This window comes from Camarhynchus parvulus, chromosome Z, assembly GCF_901933205.1.
Source record: "Camarhynchus parvulus chromosome Z, STF_HiC, whole genome shotgun sequence".
Lineage (NCBI taxonomy): Eukaryota > Metazoa > Chordata > Aves > Passeriformes > Thraupidae > Camarhynchus > Camarhynchus parvulus.
In genome coordinates, this window is record NC_044601.1 from 38,061,602 (window position 1) to 38,081,701 (window position 20,100).

Consider the following 20,100-nt stretch of genomic DNA (forward strand, 5'->3'; position numbering starts at 1 on the left):
TGTGTACATCCTTTTGTGATGCAGAACATAATAGTGAAACCACTGGATGTTTTATTTTCTTTCCCACTTAGACAACAAATTGGGTATGACTCCTGCTCCCTAATGGGTAATGTTTTTTTTCCCCGAGGAAACAAATTTCCAAGGCTTGCACTCTTACAGTAAGTTGCATTCTGTTTTCTTCTGTTTCATTGGGGTACACTCATCATTGGTGAGGTTTCTTTATATGACTAGATATATGTATTCCACAGGCTTCTCCTCCTGCCTCAGGCTGTGTTGGGATACGCCGGAGACATAGGTGGCCAGCCAGCCTGGGGACTCCGCTCCCCGCCGGCAGCCTGGGGGTTGTCCCCCGTTTGCGGGGCATCGGGCATTCCCACGCGAGTACCAGTCGCCCAGGTGGATGCAAAACCAGGCGAGGCACGCCCGTGGCGGCGAAGACAAACCATCGCACTATCCATTTCCCCCGGCCGCTGCCAGCCCGACGAAACGGCGCCGTGCAGGGAGCCCAGCCGGGACCGGTGGGGCGGAGAAGCGGGAGGAGCAGGTGAGGGCGGAGAGGTGCCCCCGCGGGCCGTGCCGTGCCGTGCCATGCCGTGACGGGGGCGGGCGCAGGAGGATGCTGAGGCCGGCCAGCGGAGCGCATCCTGACGCAGCGGCGGCCCGAGCCGCGGCGGGCGGGCGGATGGCGGGCGGCGGCGGAGCGCCGCGGGGCTGAGGGTGGCGCTGCCGCCGCGCCTCTCCGCGCCGTGTGGCGCCGTGCAGCGCCGTGCAGCGCCGTGCCGTGCCGTGGTCTGCCGGGCGCCTCTGCAGGCTGGCCCCCTGCGGCTGCCTGCGGGGCGGCAGCGGCGGGCAGGCTGCCGGGATGATCCGGTTCCGGAGCTCCAGCATCAGGTCGCTGAGCGCGGAGATGAAATGCACCGTGCGGCTGCTGGACGACTCCGAGATCTCCTGCCACATCCAGGTGCCAGCGCGGAAAGGGGCGGCGGCGGCGGGGCGGCTCGGGGGCGGCGGCTGACGGGTCGCAGGGCCCGGGCGGCGTCTCGGCTGGGCTCGGCTCGGCTGGGATCGGCTGGGCTGGGCTCGGATCTGCGGGGTCTCGGCTGGGATCGGCTGGGCTGGGCTCGGCTGGGCTCGGCGCGGCCGCCGTGGGAGCTCCGCTCCCCGCACGCCCCGTTCTCGGCAGGGGCTCCGCGCACCTGCGGGGCGGCAGCCGCGGCTGCTCCGCCGGCTCCCGGCGCTGCGCCACGGCGATGCACTGCACGGCGCGGAACCCTCCCGGCCGCTGCCGGAGCCGCGGGATCCGTCAGGCTCCGGCGCTCCCGGCACAGCGTCCCCGCGGGCGAGAGCAGCGCTCTGGGCTGCGGTGGCCCGGGCGAGGAGGGAAATCCCGGCGGCCACTTCCCCGTCCCGCGAGGCGGTAACGGGACGCCCGGACGGCAGCGCAGGCTGCGGAGCCGATGTGCGGGAGGACTCGGTCTCCGACGCCGGGAAAGCCCTGCCTTGGAAGCAAGGCCCGCGGCGTGCGGCGTCGGGAACCGCCGTTACCGAGATAGCGGGCAGAGTTCAAAATCAAGCTCTGCCCCCTCTTCCTCTCCATCTAAGACAAAAGATAACTTGGAGTAGGCTTTTCAGTGATAGTAGTTGCTGTGTGGTTAGGGAAAAAAAAAACAACAAAAAACAACTTCGCCGTAGTGCTTCTTCCTAATTACTTAGTCCCTCTTTTTATTCCTTCAAGTAATAAGGATAGATGCAAACACTGAGGGCTCTGTGCCTTTGTGGTGTAGCAGCAATGTTTGTAATGCGTGAAAGCAGGGATATTTCAGTTGTTCTAACAGGAACTGTAACTCTGGTTACACTATGGAAGACTTACAGATTCTTACAGATTTAATGGCAAGCATGAAAATCAGGTTACCCTCTGAAATTTCCATAGTGTTCACAGAATAACAGAGATGAACTTGGCATCCAGATCAGAAGATGTGAGTGGCCTTTTAGGAAGTTGTTTGTCACTCACAGTTGGTATTTCTTTCTCTCTGACAGAAAGAACTACGCCTTTAAATCGAGTTGGTAATCTTATACTAAGACCATTATTGCTGAAAAACTCCAAGTGCCATGAAATGCAAGTTTCATTTTTGCTGGGACCAAATTATGCTTTTGTTAGTTCCAACAGAGCTATTTAACACAGAATAGAGTAAGATAGTTCCAGTTGAAAAGGACCTAAAACAATCACCTAGTCCAACTGCCTGACTTCTCTGGGGCTGACCAGAACATAAAGCCTGTTACTAAGGGCATTGCTGAAGTGTCTCTTTTTAAGGCACTGGCAGGTTTGAGGCATCAGTTCCAGGAAGCATGCTCTAGTGTTTGACCACCCTCTTGGCAAAGAAATATTTCCTGATATCCAGTCTGAACCTCTCCTGATGCAGCTTTGAACAATTCCTATTCCATGTTGCTGGATGCCAGGAACACAGCAGCACTCCCTCTCCAGGTCCCCTGCCCAGGGAGCTGTACAGAGCAATGAGGTCACCCCTGAGCCTCCTCTCCAAACCAGACAGACCCAGAGCCCTCAGCCCCTCCTCACAGGATGTGCCTTCCAGCCCTTCCACCGGCTCTGCTGTCCTCCTCTGGACCATTCCAGGACCTTCTTCCCACCCTTCTCAGAGTGTGGGGCCCAGCACTGCACACAGGACTCAGGGTGAGGGGCACCAGGGCTGAATCCAGCAGGATGATCCCAATCCCAGCTGGTGATGCTGTGTCTGCTGCACTCTGAGGTGGGGTTTGCCCTCCTGGCTGCCCGGGCACACACTGCTGGCTCACCCTGAGCTGCTGCCCACCTGCACCCCCAGACCCCTTTTGCAGGGCTGCTCTGCACACACTGCTCTCCCAGTCTGGGGTTGCCTACTAGTTACTCTTGAAAGGCATGTGACCTGGAAGTAACAGGAAATTACTGAAAACGTTTTGTACATGTATCATTCTAGAGCTCTCATTAATGAAGAACATAGTTATAAGATTTATTGAGTTAGAAGCAACATGGCCTTCAGAGTCTTTTCTTGAGGTTAATGGAAGCTTTGCATAACTTATTTGGCACCTTTAAAAATTAGTCTCTTTAAACAATCATGAATTTAAGGTCAGATTCTGAGACGATGTTATGAGTTCTTTGGGCTTGAAGTACTCAATAGATTTACATATGCTGAGAGTATTCCCTTCAATGCCTACAGAGTAGAAAAATAGTTACTTTAACACTTTAGGTGTTATATTAGGCAAGGTGAAGCAATGAGCTCAGAACAAGTTGTATGGTATTGCATTGTTGTGGCTCATTCTGCAGGCAAGAGAAAAATCACTGTTGAAAATATTTTAACTATTAGATTTCTAAAGATAATTCTGAAGATTGAGTTCTGTTATAATCTCATTTAGAACTTGTTTTCCTGTGTCTGTACACTGACAAAAGCATTTAAAATGTGGGACTAGCTCAGATTGTTTCTTTATCCTTCTGTGTGCACATAGCTTTTTAGACACTAGAATGAACTAATGAATCCCAAACCACTCAACTTTTTGTCTTTAGTCTCTTTGTCAGACCTGTATTTGAACTTCATAATGTGGACAAAACTTGCTAGGAGCTTTAGCAATACTAATTTTTTTTTTTAATGAAAGGAACTCCCACTTGCCTGTTAGATCTATATGTGCATATTGATGGGACAAAATAGCCCAGATGATGTGCTGCTGGGTTAACAGTAGAGATGCCAGGGTTGTGCTGGCTGGAACATGTTGGACAGCTGTGTTTTGGTCATTAAGAGGATAAGAAATCCTAATTCTACAACACTGAGAAATGCCATCAGAGTCTCCTAGGGACACAGGATGCAGTAAGGAATGTGACGACTGAAATTCTTGCTGTGCATTTTCAGGGAAAAGGGAGGGGAGATGCGTAGCTAGTCTAGATGATGAGGTGTATAGGTATAATTCGATACAGTTTAGCACACCAAGTTTTACCAAACCCTATTTTTTCAAGTATATCTTTCCAGCAGTCGGCTTGTACACATAGATTAGTATCATAGGAACCTGGTACCACTTCTGGACAGAGGTGTATGCTAATTTTCAGATGCACTGTAAATCTTTGGCCCTACAAAATATACAACCAGAATTGTATGTTACTCATCTAAAACACTGGGAGTTTGTTTTAGGAAAAATAAGTGGGAGGACACATACTTAAAAACTGCATATGCACATGTGTGTATTTTTTTCCTTCTTTTGTAAATTTCAGTGCTTAGGTAGGAAAAGAAAATACATGTTTCTTTTATTATTAAAGTTCTTTCAAAGTAGTGTTTCATCAGGCGACCAAGCTAGTAACGTCTGCTTTTGGAAATTACATTTTTTTAGCAAATAGTCTAGTGACAGCATATGGTGCAGTGTGGGGAGAATCAGAGAATCAGAAGTGAATCATGCATTTTTAGACTCCAGCCAACTAGTTATCGAGTTGTGCAGCTGCCATGTAGGTCACCAAGTTGCTCAAGGCTAGGTTTGCAGCTCAAAGGTCAAGACTCAATGTGCCGTCCTCCTCATCGGAGAGACTTTGTGACTGCAAAACAGATGAAATGGTGACAGACACAAGAATGGGCTGGTACCTGAGGAACACCTAACTAATTCTTACCATGATGTTTATTTTCCCATGTGAAGGTTTTTGTGTTTGTTTGATTTTTGTTTGTCTCCGTAACCTGTAGTCAGACAGTCTTATAGCAGCAGTATGCTGAAGCGACTGCAGCACAGCTGAAATGGAGGGGTTATGAAAAACAGCCTGAAGGGCCAGTGGCCACTGTCTGTTTCCATTTGCAAGAGAAAGAGGTGACCTGCTTGTGCAGCCTGCCTGATAAAGCACAGAACTAAGGCTTGAAAGAGGGCAGCGGGGGAAGTAGGTCTTCAAAACTATTGGAAATGAGTCTGGAGCGGTGAGAAGACCTCCGTTCTGGAGGTATTAATGAGATACTTCTCTTGACTCAATGACATAATGGGTGAAAACTTCCAGTTTTACTGACTTCAAGCAATAACTTAATGCAGCAATTTAGCCTTTTAGTAGCAATACCTAGACCAAGTCTTGGTTTAACCGATGCCACTTGCTCACTCCTTAATTCAAGTTTTCTTTACTCCTTGAGGTGTTCAGGTCCAGCTGTATACAACTGGAGATAAGTTTGGCATGACTGAAGCTTTTCCTCTCATTTGGAGCTTATTATTGAAAGATGAACTTTGTTGTCTGTGTGTTTATTTGTAGAAATACTGCATGACTGGGTCTTTTTGTACCCCAGCACATGTGTAAAATTGTGTTGTAATGGGGCCTTTTAAATGTCACAGGTTTGCTTTGAATGACCTTTCCTGTACAGAAATCTGTTTTGATATTCCCAAAAATATCATTTGGCTACAATACTGGTTTCTATTTTTGAATTGTATCTAAATAGTTATTTGATTGTTGCTTAAAAGAAAAAACTTGAATTTCTATGTGTGTCCAGATTTGAACAAGGAGAAAATGTTATTTTTAGAAACTGGTTTAGGAATCAGGGAGAAAATATAGCAGAATAAAGCTTTGATTTACTCATGGTCTGTTCTTAGACTTTTTAACTTTTTTTGTAGAATTTAAAATGAAGGTGATAAAATCTGAGAAAGCTCACTTCCTTCTGCTGCTGATAGTTCAATAGGGTAGAATGGTCTTGTGCTTTGCTAATCTAATTTTGGGAGCAGCTTCTGTGCAGTTTGAATACTGCTGCCTGTACTTCGGCTAATAATTTATTTGCTTGACTATTTTTTTCTAATTTTCTTTTAAATGTGACATACACTGTTCTGTCTAGTTCTTTTTGTAGCACATTGATCACTGAAAAGTTGTCTACTTGATTAATATTATCTGCTTGGTCTGTGTCTTACAGGCAAAAGCTAAATTTAATAGAAATCTGCTAACCAGATAACACTATTTAAAATTCCCATCCCTCAATAAAATGTAAAACCCAAAACAACATGCTGAAGCAGGCTGTGAAGTAAAAGAGCAGTGACCACAAGTCTCACTGTGAAGGTATGCTGAATGTCAATGAGTTAAAAAAAATAAGTGGGAAAGGGAAGGCAGCATGAAAAGGGAAGGCAGAATGAAAATAGTGGAGAGGCCAGAGATGTAAAAAAGGCAGCGAATCATAGCAGTGGAAAGGGAGAGGTTAAGGGATTATGTAGACAGAAGGCAGGAGATTTAGTGAATTTATATTTATCCTGTAAGCGATGTCAGAAGCGTAACCAGCAAGCGCCTTGAGCTGCTGGATTGATACTACAGTGGTTCAAAATAGTAAGATGAGATAAGGACGGAGATGCAGGTTAGGAAGAATTATTCTCTGTGTTCTGTTGACACATTTTAGAAACTGCTCACTAGGGCTTGTATTCCTGTCTTCATGTTTGAGCCTCTAATTGTACAGTTACAGGGGGTACTCTTGGTGAGAGTTGTACATGAGAACACTCTCTAATGAAGCTAAGCCTATGGGTTAAAGCTATTGCTGTTGTAATTGCATGTGTTTGATTAAAGTTGCAGCAATGTATTTATATTCTGTTTGTTTGCTGGAATTTGTTTTTTGTTTTTGTTTTTATACATTAACAATTCTTAAAGGTGTGCTCTTAGCTTCTTCCAAGGCTGAAAAGGAAACAGGAGTAGAGTGTGGTGCTAGAAGATTACTAGGGTATTAGCAGTTTTCATTAAAAAATAAGAAATTAATTCTCTTGATAGATTTTAATATGTGTTCCTGAAACTTGGTTCTTGCTTAACATGTTTCCTTGTCTCTGATAAAGAAAAGGTTCATACCTATGTGTAATACTTCCATATTGCTAACAATTCAATATTGCTAACAGTAAACTTTGTTGTTCTCTCTTGCTATTTTTTAAGTGAAAATACTCACAAAGCTGCTTTATACAAGATTTTATCCAACATATACTAAACTGCAGATGAACAGCTTTACTGCCGGCTAAAGCTTATTAATGATGATTTTTTCCCCCCACAATCTCATGCTGTCTGATAAATGATCAAAATCTAAAAAATTCTTGTCCTAAACCATAATCTCGCCTTCAATTTTTAACTGCCTGTTTACTTTGTGTTGTGATTGACATTGCAATTCATATTTTGATTGCTAGTAAATAAAGGCATGTGTAGTTAAAGACTTACCCAATCCATGGTTAAGATTAAGGTGTGTTGCAGTAAAAAGAAACAATTTAGGTGATAAGTAACTTAATATAAAGTATAATCTTTTCACTTTTACCCTCCTTTCATTTTCCTTTCAGCTTTGCATAAAAATTTTTGCATTCATTATGATCAGGCATGTTTGGACACTACCTGAACAGTAGAGGTAGAGCTGAAGTAAGAATAAAAGGCAATTGGAAAATCTTTAAGCACAATACAGCACTGCTTATATCTGTGAACTCCAAATGATAATTTTGATCCCGTGTGTAGAAAAGTGGCTCCTGTGAGATACAGAATGCTTTGCATGAACTTCATGCACTTTTTTGTTTTGAAAGGGCTTTTTGCACCTCACCCCAAGGTTTTCTTGTACCTTGAGACACCCTAGTCTGTATAAGCATCTTCAGTGCACTGGTTCAGATTGAATAGATGAAGCAGCCAAGAATGAATAATATGGCAGAATTAAGTAGCCAAAATAATTAATTTGTAAGGAAGTAATATATTTTCATGTTTTTGGTTTTATTTTTCTAGATTGGATGTCCTGTAGAGGTTAGAAATTATTTTACAGTATGTATCAATGCTCCTGAACTTTGAGCTTTAAGAAAAGGAGAGATTAATGCCTTTCCTATGGGAAAGTGAGAAAGAGAGTCTGAATGGTTTTCACTGGTCCCCTGTAACAGATATTATATTAAAAACTCAAATTCTAAACACTTAGGTTAAAGAATGGGAAAAATGACAGCTGATTTTTCTCTTCCTCCTCAAAAACTACCGGGTGGGTTGGAAGACTGGGAAGTAATTATCTCTGTGATAAAATACTTGTTTTCTGTAGCGCAGGTTCTTGTTCTTCTGGGTATTTTGGCTTATTAAATCAAACATACTGAAATGGCTCTCTTCATCTTCTTGTCGTTCTCTCTTGCTTTTTGCACTTCCCCTCTATTCCCTAGTGAGAATAATGTCAACCTGTTGGCAATGTTCATAACGTCCAGATAATCCTTCTCTCCTCGTCCTGGTAAAGTCAAGCTGTCAGCATACGAATTTGGCTGTGCCTTTCCCTGCTGTATATAGAATATATCTCCTTATAGTTCTCCCTTTAGCTGAGTTTTCTGGTCTGTTCCTTTATTTTTGATTGCTTAAATACTGCTCATTTTTCTCCCTAGCCTTGTTTTCTGACAGACCTTACAAGTCACATTTTTGTTCCTTCTTTTCACTGTGTTTTTAATTCCTTGTCTGATAGTGAAAACACAGTTTTAATAATTCAGCAATTTAATATTAAATCTTCTTTCTGGCATGAAATAATAATACTTATTAAAATAATGATTATGATAATCATAACAACAACAATAATATCACACTTTTCAAGCAACATCACACTTTTCTTTTTTCACTTCTCCACTGTCAGTTTATGTTATCTTTCCCAGCTACAGGCATTCAATTCCTAAAAGTGCTTCTCTTTTCCTCTTTTCAGGGTCTAACATGTTTTTGGTGGAGGTGTGTTGATAACCACCTCTGGCTGTTTCAGTGTGCTTACAATTTCAAGACAGGTGTTTTTCTATGGCAGTTGTAAGCCAAGTGTGAGCAGTAATCATATTTGTGGTTACTGCTTATGGGAGCTACTGAAGAATACACACTGATGATCTAGTACTGTTATATATAGAGGAAAAGTTTCCCCTCTGGAAACTTGATAGGAAATGTATCACACCAATCCACATATGGCTAGAAAACATATAAAATTTCTCAAGGCTGTTCACAGTCTGAAATGAGAAGGTAAAGGGTGGTATACCTTAAGTTCTTTTTCAGCAGAAGTGTTCACAAATGGAAATAACTCCTACAATAGCTGGAAATCTGGTGATTCAAAATAATTGCAGTAAGGTGCATAAGTATTAAGTGGCTGCAAAAACATTGCTCCTTAAATGCTCCCTTTGGAAAATATGTTAAGTGAGTCAACACCTTAATTAAAAATACAGTTATTTTTCCCTTGTTTACTTGAACCCCAGGAAGAAGTAAATTATTTGTATTGAAGACGAATTTTGCTCCTTTCAAATAAATTATCTCACAATGATATTTTCCCCATAGCAAATCCCTTTGGATTAGAACTGTACTTTAAAGAACACAAACCAAGATGATTTCCATCTGACCAATTTTTTCTTGATGTTACAATATTTAAACTTGCTGTAAAAGGGCAATGTTGCAAAGATAACTCTGGAACTTCTGACAACACCATGTAAAACCTTTTTCATGACATCAGTCTGTATGCCCACTTTTCACAGTTTTTCATGTAACAGAAAACTAAAAAGAAATGGTATTACAAAATGAAAACAAACACACAATACCCTCATGTTCCAAACCCTGACAGTGTCAGAAGAATTTACAACAGGACATAATAATCTATTAAACATAAATAAGGTGAAATTGTGAGGATATTGATGCATGAAGTTCAGACTGCAATGGTGTGTATTTCTTTTGTTTCCAGGTGCAGAGACTAGTCAAACAGTTTTGTCTCCAAAACGGAGTGTCTATATATGAACTGCTTTTTGGGAATGGTTCCCGGACTCTCCTATCTACCAGTCATTACCTGGGAGGTAGTCAGCAAGAATGCTAGTTTGGAGAAACAGTATTGTTGTGTCCTAGCAGTTTGCCTCGCATGGGTGGTGGATTTCAACACTCCAAAATGCTTGGAGGGTTTTAGTAGTCTTAGTATAGATGCAATCTCAATTTTTAAAAAGGAAGAAAAAGAAAGAAAAATGGAGATTTTTTTTAATGACTGAAGATGTATTTTATAGTTTGATACTAAATTGTGTGAAATGGTAGCTATGTTCATGGCACTTTCATTTTAAGTGGAAAATTTGAAGAATTGTGGAGAGGATCTTCAATGGTTTTTGCTCGCTAAACCAGAAGTCACACTGGTTTTAGTAGGTGCTTACAAAACATCTGCATTTAGAATATGTGGCTGTAATCTTGGATTTGTATCTGTAATCTGTTCTGTGATGACAGCCTTGATTTTTCTGGTGAGTGTGGGGGGTGTATGTGTGTGCTGTTTCACTTGAGTGCTCTTAGCAGCAGAATCTAATACAAAAGTGCTCTGCACAACTTCAGTCAATGGTGTTCTGTTCTCATTTTAATGGACACAGTCTCCAAGCCCTATAGAGGAGAGATAAATGACACATGGCTGTTTCTCTATTTGAAGAGTACTTGCAAAAATGCAGATGAGAGTGGAGTAGAGTGCTATGCATGCCACAGAAATGCTACAGATACAAATACTTCTAATCCTATTTATTTTCACTTTTCAGAACAAAAGGCAGCATATTTTCACATTCATTCTATTAATTTAAAATTGAGAAACAAAGATAAGTACTGCACAGTCAGAGGATGATAGCTAGTCTTGTGTTAGATGGGGCAGTTAGCTGGGGTATGAGTTAAACTCTGAAGCTGTGCCGTGCCAGCCTAAACTTTAATGACTTGAAGAATTTATCTTGAAGCATTCAGTGTGCTAGTCGGTGGAGTGCACCACAAGCATTGACCCTGCTTGCTCCTGCTCTGTGTGAGTTTTCTTTAGCTCCATCCTTGGAAAGGGAAGGAAACAGCAGAGGCTTTCAGAGACGGTGCTGTGAGTGATTCAGTGTGCAGATTCAGCCATTCAGAAAAAATCACTCTAGCAGCTTGAAGAACCCCTGCCAGTTGCTAGGTGCATATCCAGGGAGGTTTTCTGTTTTGACTGGAGAATCCACTCACATTTACAGGATTTCTGGAGTTTTTTTGTATGGTCTCTCAATTGGTACTTAACAGCCACCAGAATAGAGTTGAGCAGTTGTCAGTCCCCAAACCAAACCATGCTGCTGGCTCGTGGTATTAAAGCAAGAACAGTGGCACATCAAAATGGAAAATTACCAATCCACACTGTTTCAGGAGAGTTCTGGTTTTTATTTGTGTGTGCATTATACGCACCGAAGAGGTAGCAATTTTCATCCTCTTACCTTCTTTAGAATCAGAGCCTTGTATCTTGCCCAGAAGAATTTATGGTGTAATATCAGTGAAAACATAATGGGGGAATGCTTCATTCATATTGTGATGATGAGATCTCACAAAGTAATTCATGCAGCTGGCCTGAGTTTTAACTTAAGTGTGAAAAATGCTGTAGAAGAGAAATTCCGGTAGCAGGATGCTGGTATACATGGGCATGAGGAAAATCACGCTGCCCAAGGCTAGTGTCCACAGAGGAGACAGAGGCAGAAATCAACTTTATTTGAATAAATAGAGAGACCCTTCTGTCTCCTTTGTGCTCATGGGGAAGAGAACAAGACTTTGGTTGTGTAGAGATTTCCGTTGTTATGTGGTAAAAAGCAAAGACAGCAGTATCAGTTACATCTTACCAGCATTTGCACCTGTACTTTTGTTTGATTCTGTTATGCAGAAATTCTTTCCAGTGAAAGAACACATAGATTTTAAATCTACAATCACAACCACTGAGGTAATTTTTATTAATCTAATACATTCTCCTCCTTGTTCTATATTCACATTTGCTTTCAGGTGTCAGGGGATGAGTTCTGTTTCAGCTAGGTTTGTGTAAATAACTTGCTCTCTCCTGACTCTGTTAGAGCTCATTCATTTTGTGAGTGTAGGAAGAACTACAGGAGGCTGGGTTGGACTGGGGAGGAAGGGGAAGTAGGAATTACAGTTCTTCTCTGCGGCCACAGTGGTTTTGCTACTCTTGCCTTTCAGCAACTCCCAGATTACTGCCTTCTCTGACATGGGTAAAGATATCAGATCTGTGCCTAGACACAGACCCTCTTTCTGAGGCCAGGATCTGACTTGACATTCACACCTCCTTTTCCTTACCTTTTTCTTCAGTCCACCAGATTGTTTTCAGTCCTTTTCACAGATTCTCTCTGTGGCACTTCCAGGTTATGATTTCTACTTTTGGTTTGGAAGTGGAGGGCATTATACTGTCTTGGAAACAGAAACCTAGATTGGTTGATAAACAATTCCACTGTTTCATAATTCCTATACTTATTTCACAGGGTCTATTTAAAGAATTGTTGTAGGTTCTGTAAATAATTTTTTACTTGTGTCCCATTGGCTTTTTTCACCCCAAAATACCTTTTCAGATCATTGTTATGATGAAAATGATCTGGAGTTAGTCTTTGGACAGGGATGGCTAGAAGTTCTTTGCAATATTTTGGACAGAGATTGTTTTTCTGGGGGTTTTTTGGAGTCTTCTTGTTTTGCCTTTTTTTTTTTTTTTTTTTTTTTTTTTTTTTTTTTTTTTTTATTTGTTTGGTTGGCTTGTTTGTTTGAGTAATCTTTTGGAATTTATTTTCTCTGTGAATTATCTTGATTTCCTTGTTATATTTTATTGCTCTTGTAGCATACTGTCTGCATAAGGTAATGTGTATTTGTGCACACCCTATAATTTTCTTGTAGTAGTCTGTACAGTTGTAAGGCCTTTATAATATTCTAACTGTCTCTATGGGGATTCTTTGCAATTCTTTTACATTAATCAGGTTTTGCAGTAACTACCTTGTACCTTAAGAACTTCAACTTCTACACCTTCTTGCTCATTAATTAGGTTATTCTTACAAGTTTTATTTATTTTAATTGATTTTAAAATAAAAAAGTCTTATTTTTCATGGTCTGCTTGCTGATCCCTCTCAACCCCAAACACATTTTTAAAATACCTTTTTCAAGGCTGTAATGGTATTTATGCATTTTTAAATTGAGATTTTAAAAACCTTACTGTTAAAAACTTACAGTATTTATAGTACCGATTTTTGCCCATTCTTTTTATTTGCACTGTCTTGCGAAATCCTGAATGATACCAGGGTGGTTCAGAAATAGTGGAAATGATTCTAGATCCTGCAGGTGCTTTCACAAAGCATGAGGAAACAAGTAATTTTTGATAACTATACCTCCCATTCTTCCTGTAAGTCAGCACTGCTAATATATTATTTGGTATGAATATTCACATATTTTAATGTTTCTTCTGTGTGTGTACATGTGTTCACTCTAGAATTTATTTACACACCATGTCCAGGAAATGGTACATAGTTTTCTTTCATGAGTCATAAGTAGTTCAGTGGATACCTCTGTTCTGAAAAAATAGACACAAACTGAATGTCCTGAAAAGCTCCAACATCTGCTTTTTCACCATTCTATTTTTACTCTGTGAATGCTCTTGTTTCTTTGTGGTCAGAGCTACCATTGTAATCCAAAACCTGTAAGAGAAGTTGTATTTTCCTTTTAGATTTTCCATAAATATTCTGCATTCTGATAATGGAAGAACTTGCATTTGATGTCTTTCCATTAGCCTGTTTTTAAAAGCTTTTTCTTTTATTGTTTGGAAAACTACAAGGAAGATGCAGATGTGGATTTAGTTGCCTTTGCCTTCTTTCTTTTTCTCCCCACCCTTTGCAGGAGGAGCTTTTGGTAATTTTGAGGGCACTGATTTCTAAAAATTATTTTGATGCCCTTCTTCTGCTCAGCCAAGCAAGTTCTTGGTGGTATTCCAAGAACAATTAAAATTCTACCAGGTGTTGACAAGTGTGGCTCAAGAAGTAATGTATTCATTCCCAAGCAGGTCATTGGTTTTGCTGGTGATGTCCTCTCCTCTCCAGCCTCAGAGACAGCTCTGTGTTTCCCTTGCTGCCGGTCTCAGTATCAAAAATATAATTTATATTAACTTCTTTCCCTTGAAGCAAAACTCTGTGTTTTCACACTCGGTCACAGAGATAATCTGTTGAGAAAAGAATTTCTTTGTTCTGTTCACTGCATCAAAGTTGATTTTAAACCGCTCTCCTAGTTTCTGTTTTTATAAAGAACAAGCAGGTAGGCAGAGTGACATGTAAATTCTTCCTGAAATTCCCAATTCACTGACTTTGCAGTACTCAAAGAAGACAAGAAGAGCTGTGATTGTGGTGAATATGCAGAGCTGGTTTGTGCCCTACATAATGCTTGGCACTTCTCTGAGAGATGCAGAAGAAATTGCATTTTCTAACCTCCCTCTGCCTTCTCTGTCTCCAGAGGATTTCCTGCTTACGCAGTAACCAAAACGTTTGCTGGAGGAGGATTCTGAGTGTTTTATCCTGCAGACTGGATGGTACAGGAAGATTATGAATCCACAGGGAAGCCAGTTTAACAAATTCTGTTTCCCTATTGTATCTGTACAAATTTGATATTGCTTTGTAATTAAAGTTGAATCTGCTTCTACAGGATATTGTTTTTCTCATTTTGAACAGTGAAGATTTGCCCATGCATTCCTGAAATAGATCAGCTAAATATATGCTTAAGAAAGAAAGGAAATAAAAGGGAAAGTACTGTCCTCCCAAAGGTTCAGTGGGATTCTTGTAGGAGTATTTCTTTGCAGAAATACCATGAGTTGAGTTGTCTTGCTGAGAAGGGTTTCTGCTTTATGAACAAGATAATTGTATATTTCTGTTCAAAGTAAACATCATTCTGATGCAATTCATGAATGCTAGATATTTTATGCACTCACTGGAATAAACAAAACAGTGCCTTCTCAAGTGCTTCATCTGTGGTTAATGTTGTGCCTGCTTTTGCACATCTTTCAGCTACATCAGAGATCAAAATGAACTTCAGCACTTGAGGGCATGTGGGGAGGATTTTAGACACTCTGGAGGAAAGTGTGTCTGTAAAGCCTTAATGACTGCTCCTTCATCTACACAGATTTGCTATAACCAGTGCCAGATCTGCTGTAATATTGATGACATCCTTCACCTTATTAGTGGCCCAAAGGTAAAAGAGCATATGCTAGTAGTCAAATTCCGTTCATTGTATAGGGAGACCAGAAATGTTAAAGGCTACAAAAGGGATGTGGGCTACCGCTAGAGATTTGGCATGGAAAATGCTTTCTGTTAAGTAAATGAAAAATGTTTGCAACTCTGACTTCTGTGCACCGGGCACATCCCCTGGCTTAGCTGGTGAGAGAATTTGATTAAGCAAATTCTGGAAGAGTTCCCTGACAGTAAGGCAATTAGTAAAATGTTGCAAGATATAATGGTAAAGTTGTATGTTGAGTGGCTGCCTTTATCCCTGAAATGGTATGAGAGTGTGTGGAGTACAAAAAGCCTGTTGCTTTCCATCTGCCTTGGTCTTGGTCTGGAGATTTGATGAAGCATTTGTCATTTAGGACACAGCAGTAGTAGTTGGTGAAAAACTAGAATGAGCAATAGGAATGTTTAGCCAGACTGGCCAGTATTTGAGCTCAGTTTTATGGGGTTACAACATGAGATTGCAGAATGCCTGAACAGGGACTGCATTTACCCAGGGTCATCGCCAGGGCTGTGCCTGGGAAATGGGCTGATTGATGTGGTCCTGTCCCTCAGGGAAATAAAGGATATTTCCCATGAATTTTATGGTTTTAGTGGGACTATTCATCCCCTAAAATCTAGGTGTAGATTTGAAGGACTAAAGGAGGTTTCAAGGATAAAATATGCTGTTGAGAGAGAGGCTGTAATGGCTGTTTAATTTGGAGCACTTTCTCAGTTCTGCAAGAATGACTAGAAAATTCAAAAATCTGAGATAGAATGCTCTCCTCTCTATACGTGTGGATTCATTCATGTGGGAATATGCTGTCTGAGATTTGTATTTGAAAAGAAACATTTAGTTCCTCAGGTTACTGTGTGGGATAGAGTGTTTTGCACTGCATTGGAACTTGTCTTCTGCAGAGCTCATGAATGAGAATGTGCTTTGCTATGGGTAGTGTGGAAAAAGGAGTTACCATTCTTATTCATGGTCTGCCTTCTGAGCCTCTCCCCTTTTGCAGAGAGAGAGGATGAAGCTTGCATTGATCACAGTGTATCTGTAATACCCCGGGTTTGCAAGGTCACTGTGTCCCCCTGAAGTGCTCAGGAAAGAAGTAGACACGCAGGCTGTTTCTACACTGTCGCTGCTCCAGAGTTGGTGGGGTTTAATAGAAAAATACGCCTTTATGCTGTTCAGGGTGGATGTTGTGTCCCCGAGGAATGCTGAGCGTTAAGCTTTCCTGTATCTTTGCCATTCTCACAAGCTATGACCTTGTGTAAAGCGGTGTTACTGCCAGACCTCAGGCACACCAGATTATCTGAAGCTCTTTATTTTCTGGTCTTGTTTGCAACACAACCATTTGGGAATAAAACTGGAGAGCACAGCACAGGTAGCATTCAGAATTTCCAGAAATCACACCATATGCCTCTCAGGGGCTTATAATTTGGTGAAAGCAGAATCATGTTCTTTCAGAGTCCATAGTTGCTCAGTGCCAGAATTGTCACTGATTATCAGTCTACCCTTTTCTTCTTTTTTGCAAAAGGGGCTGATAATAATTTCCCTCCATACTAGTAATTTGTTTTCTCTAAGACATTGCAATTTTATTTAGGCAGGATTTGCCTGCAAGAATAAAACTAAACTGAAAATGTATGTTGTGAAAGTTTGAGCAACTTTCATTAAGAATATCTGTTATTTCATTTCTGTAGCTTAAAAAAGCCATACCAGACAACTAACACTCATGCTTCAGTTGTCTCTGTATATCTAATGAATGCAAGCAGCTGAGGGCCAACATGCAAATTGCAGCTTGAAACAGAATGAAACATGTGGACTGCATTTCCATGGGCAGTGACAGCAGTGTTTACTGCATTATCACATTATCACAATAGTGCCACAGAGCCTAAGGCATGGATAAGGACCCCATTTTGCTATGCAAACACAAAGTAAGATGCACTTCCATGTCATGTCTAAGGACACAGGCAGAGTGGAATAGTATATTACATATATAAATAAAATAGCTTGCTGCCATTTAGATGAGAAGTTGTACTTGAATCTGTATGTGCTCTTGGTTCATAACAAATGGGAGGGAAAGCATAGTCTGTATGTATGTATTAACATGTATTTTGCCAATATATGTTAATAAGTTTAATTGGACAGTGTTCACAAAGGCAGACAATAATTATTGAATCATCAAATGCAACTGAGTTATTTTCTGGGCCAGGGTACTGAGCCCAAGTCCTTAAATTGAGACTGTTACCTAGATGGGCACCAGTAGATGAAGAAATGACACAGGACACTATGGTATAGTGGTCTCTGCATATTGCCATCTTTGCCAAGAAAAGAGGGGATTGGTACATCATAATGAAATGTGTTTTGCATTCAGTTTTTTTCTGCAAAAGGTCTGACCTGGAAGGAAATGCAGCTCCTTGTTTTGGAAGCTTAAAAAATGTGGGAACTAAGAAGAATATGTGAATCTTACTCATGAGGAAGGAGACAAGGAGCCTTCAAGTGAGAGGGTCCTGATAGGCACCTGATAGGCTGAGCTACAACAGGGAGCAGGGGGTGAAGGTTATCTGTAGAAAGTCACGTTTGTGGCCCTCCACTGAACTTGCTCTAGGACCTCCATGTCTCTCTGGCACTGAGGAGCCAGAACTGGACACAGTACTCCAGATGTGCTTCACCAGGGCTGAGCAGAGTGGAAGGATCACCTCCCTCAGCCTGCTGGCAATGTTCTTCCCAATGCACCCCAGGACACCACTGGCCTTCTTGGCTACCAGGACACACTGCTGGCTCATGGACAGCTTGTTGTCCACCAGGAACCCCAGGTCCTTCTCCTCAGAGCAGTTTTCCAGCTGGTGTCTGGGGTTATTCTTCCCCAGTGCAGGACCCTGCATTTGCTCTTGCCAGATTTCATACAGTTTTTCTCTGCCCATCTCTCCACCCTGTCAAGGCTGCACTCTGGGATACCGGCCTTTGCTGCCAGCTTTGTGCTGTCAGCAACCTGCTGAGGAGGCCTCTGTCTCTTTGTCCAAATCATTGGGCTCATATTGAACCTTGGAGGCACCACTTGTGAGAGGCCTCCAATCAGACCCTGTATCACTGTCACTGTGTCACCTTCTGGGATCTGCCAAAGAGCCGGTTCGCAATCCACATCCACTCATCAAGATGGTATTCCTGACTCTGCCTTTTATGGTATCATGGCACCTAGAGCCTTGCTGAAGTTCAGGTAGACAACATTCACCGCTCTCCCCTTATCCATCCAGCCAAGAGTCCCATTATAGAAGGTGATCAGTTTGGTTAAGCATGACTTCCTGTTGGTGAATCCATGCTCAGTACTCCTTATTACCTTCTTGTCTTTCATATGGTATCCAGGATGAGCCATACCATCATCTTTCCAGGGACTGAGGTGAAGCTGAGTGTCCAGTGGTTCCCTGGATTCCCCTTTTTGCCCATTCTGAAGACCAAAGTGACATTTGCTTTCTTCCAGTCCTCAGGCTACTCTCCTGATCACCACGATTTTTCAGCGATTGTGAATAGCCCAGCTACAGTGTCTGCCAGTTCCCTCAAGCATTTGTGGGACTCCCATCACTCCCATTGGGGCCCATGGACTTGTGGATATCAGGTTTACCTAAGCAATCTCTAAGCCAATCTTCCTCAATCAAAGGAAAGTCTTCCTCCAGACCTTGTTCCTGGGTCAGGGATTCCTGAGTGCTGGTCTTGTCAGTGAAGACTGAAGCCAAGGTGGCATTCAGTACCTCTTCTTTCTCTGCAGCCTCTGTTGCAATGGCTCCTGTTCCACACAGAAATAGGCTCACACTTTCCTTTTTGTTCTTAATGTATTGGAAAAAGCCCTTCTTGTTATCCTGGATGTTTGGCCAGATTAATTCCAAATGGGCCTTGGCCTTCCTTGATGCATTTTTACATATTCTGACAACATCACAGTAATCGGCCCAGGTGACCTGTCCCTGTTTTCACCTCCTTTATATCTCCTGCCTATGTTTGGGTTTTGAGAGGAATTCCTTGCTGATCATGCACTGGTCTTGAGCCTAGATGAAGTGATTGTTGAATACTCCAGGATCCTTCTCCCTGTAGAGCATGTTCACATGAAGTTCTTCAAAGAAGGAAGAGACTGAAGTTAACTCTCCGGAAGTCCAGGGCTGTTTCCTCCTCAAGCAATACAGAATTCCATGATCTTCTAGTCCCTGTAATGAAGGTTGCCACAGCCTTCACATCTGCAACCAGACTTTCTTTATTATATAGTTTAAGGTCCAGCAGCCCAGCTTTGCCGATTGGCCCTTCCATCACTGGTAGCAGAGAATTGTCATCAATGCCTTCCACAATGCTACCACTTGGATTGTTTGTGCTCTGCTGTGCTGTTCCTACCACAGACATCAAAGTGGCTGAAGTTTCCCATGAGAACCAGGGACTTTGACTACATAAAGGAATATGCTAAAGCAGGAGACCATGGAAAAAAATCTTTGCATGATTTTTTGAAAGATACCAGTGAAGCAGAATGGCATTTGGCAGGCTAGAGGATATGATATTGGGATAATGTAGTCACATAACAACAATAATGAAATAATATCTTCATTTATTATACTTAGTGTGCTTACGAGTTAGGATGAATAATGATTATTTGTAGTAAGAATATGATTTTAGGAAACAAAGTAGATGTGTGTTATGAGAGCATGAGCTTTGTCATACTTCAAAATTAACTGAACAAGAAAGAGGTTTTTAAAAGTGTTCCTTGACAGGTCAGGGATGTATGGGCTGTGAAGCTGGCTGTGTATTAGGTGTGCTTACAAGAAGGTAATAAATCTCTGGAAGCTTAGCAGTGGAATGCCATTTGCAATTAATAAATAATATTTTAGTACTTCTTTGCTTTGAATTTGGCATGGAAAATTCTGACTGATTGCTACTGCCCTGTTGTGTGCTGGCAGGGTCACAGTCTTCTGGATGATATCATCTAGATTTATATTTTCCGTGTTTCGGGGTTGTCTCTAATATTATCTACAATAATAAAGCTTGAAAGGTGAGTTTCAAATCTATTGAGCACTTCAATTACTAAAAAATTGCTATACTTTTATACAGCAAATCATATGTACTCTGACCTTGAGAGAGGTATGATTTTCAGTTCTTAAAAAAAATTACACTTTTTGACAGTCAAA

At 41.7% G+C, this 20,100-nt stretch overlaps 1 protein-coding gene across 1 annotated transcript in view; it reads left to right on the plus strand.

Moving 5' to 3' along the window:
• The first annotated feature begins 791 nt into the window (after window positions 1–791).
• Window positions 792–20,100, plus strand: part of FRMD3 (FERM domain containing 3) — a 70,798-nt gene continuing 51,489 nt past the window's right edge. The window contains exon 1 of the mRNA XM_030969445.1: window positions 792–961. Within this exon, the coding sequence (XP_030825305.1) occupies window positions 863–961 (99 nt within the window). The 5' untranslated portion in view covers window positions 792–862. The remainder of the gene's footprint in view (window positions 962–20,100) is intronic.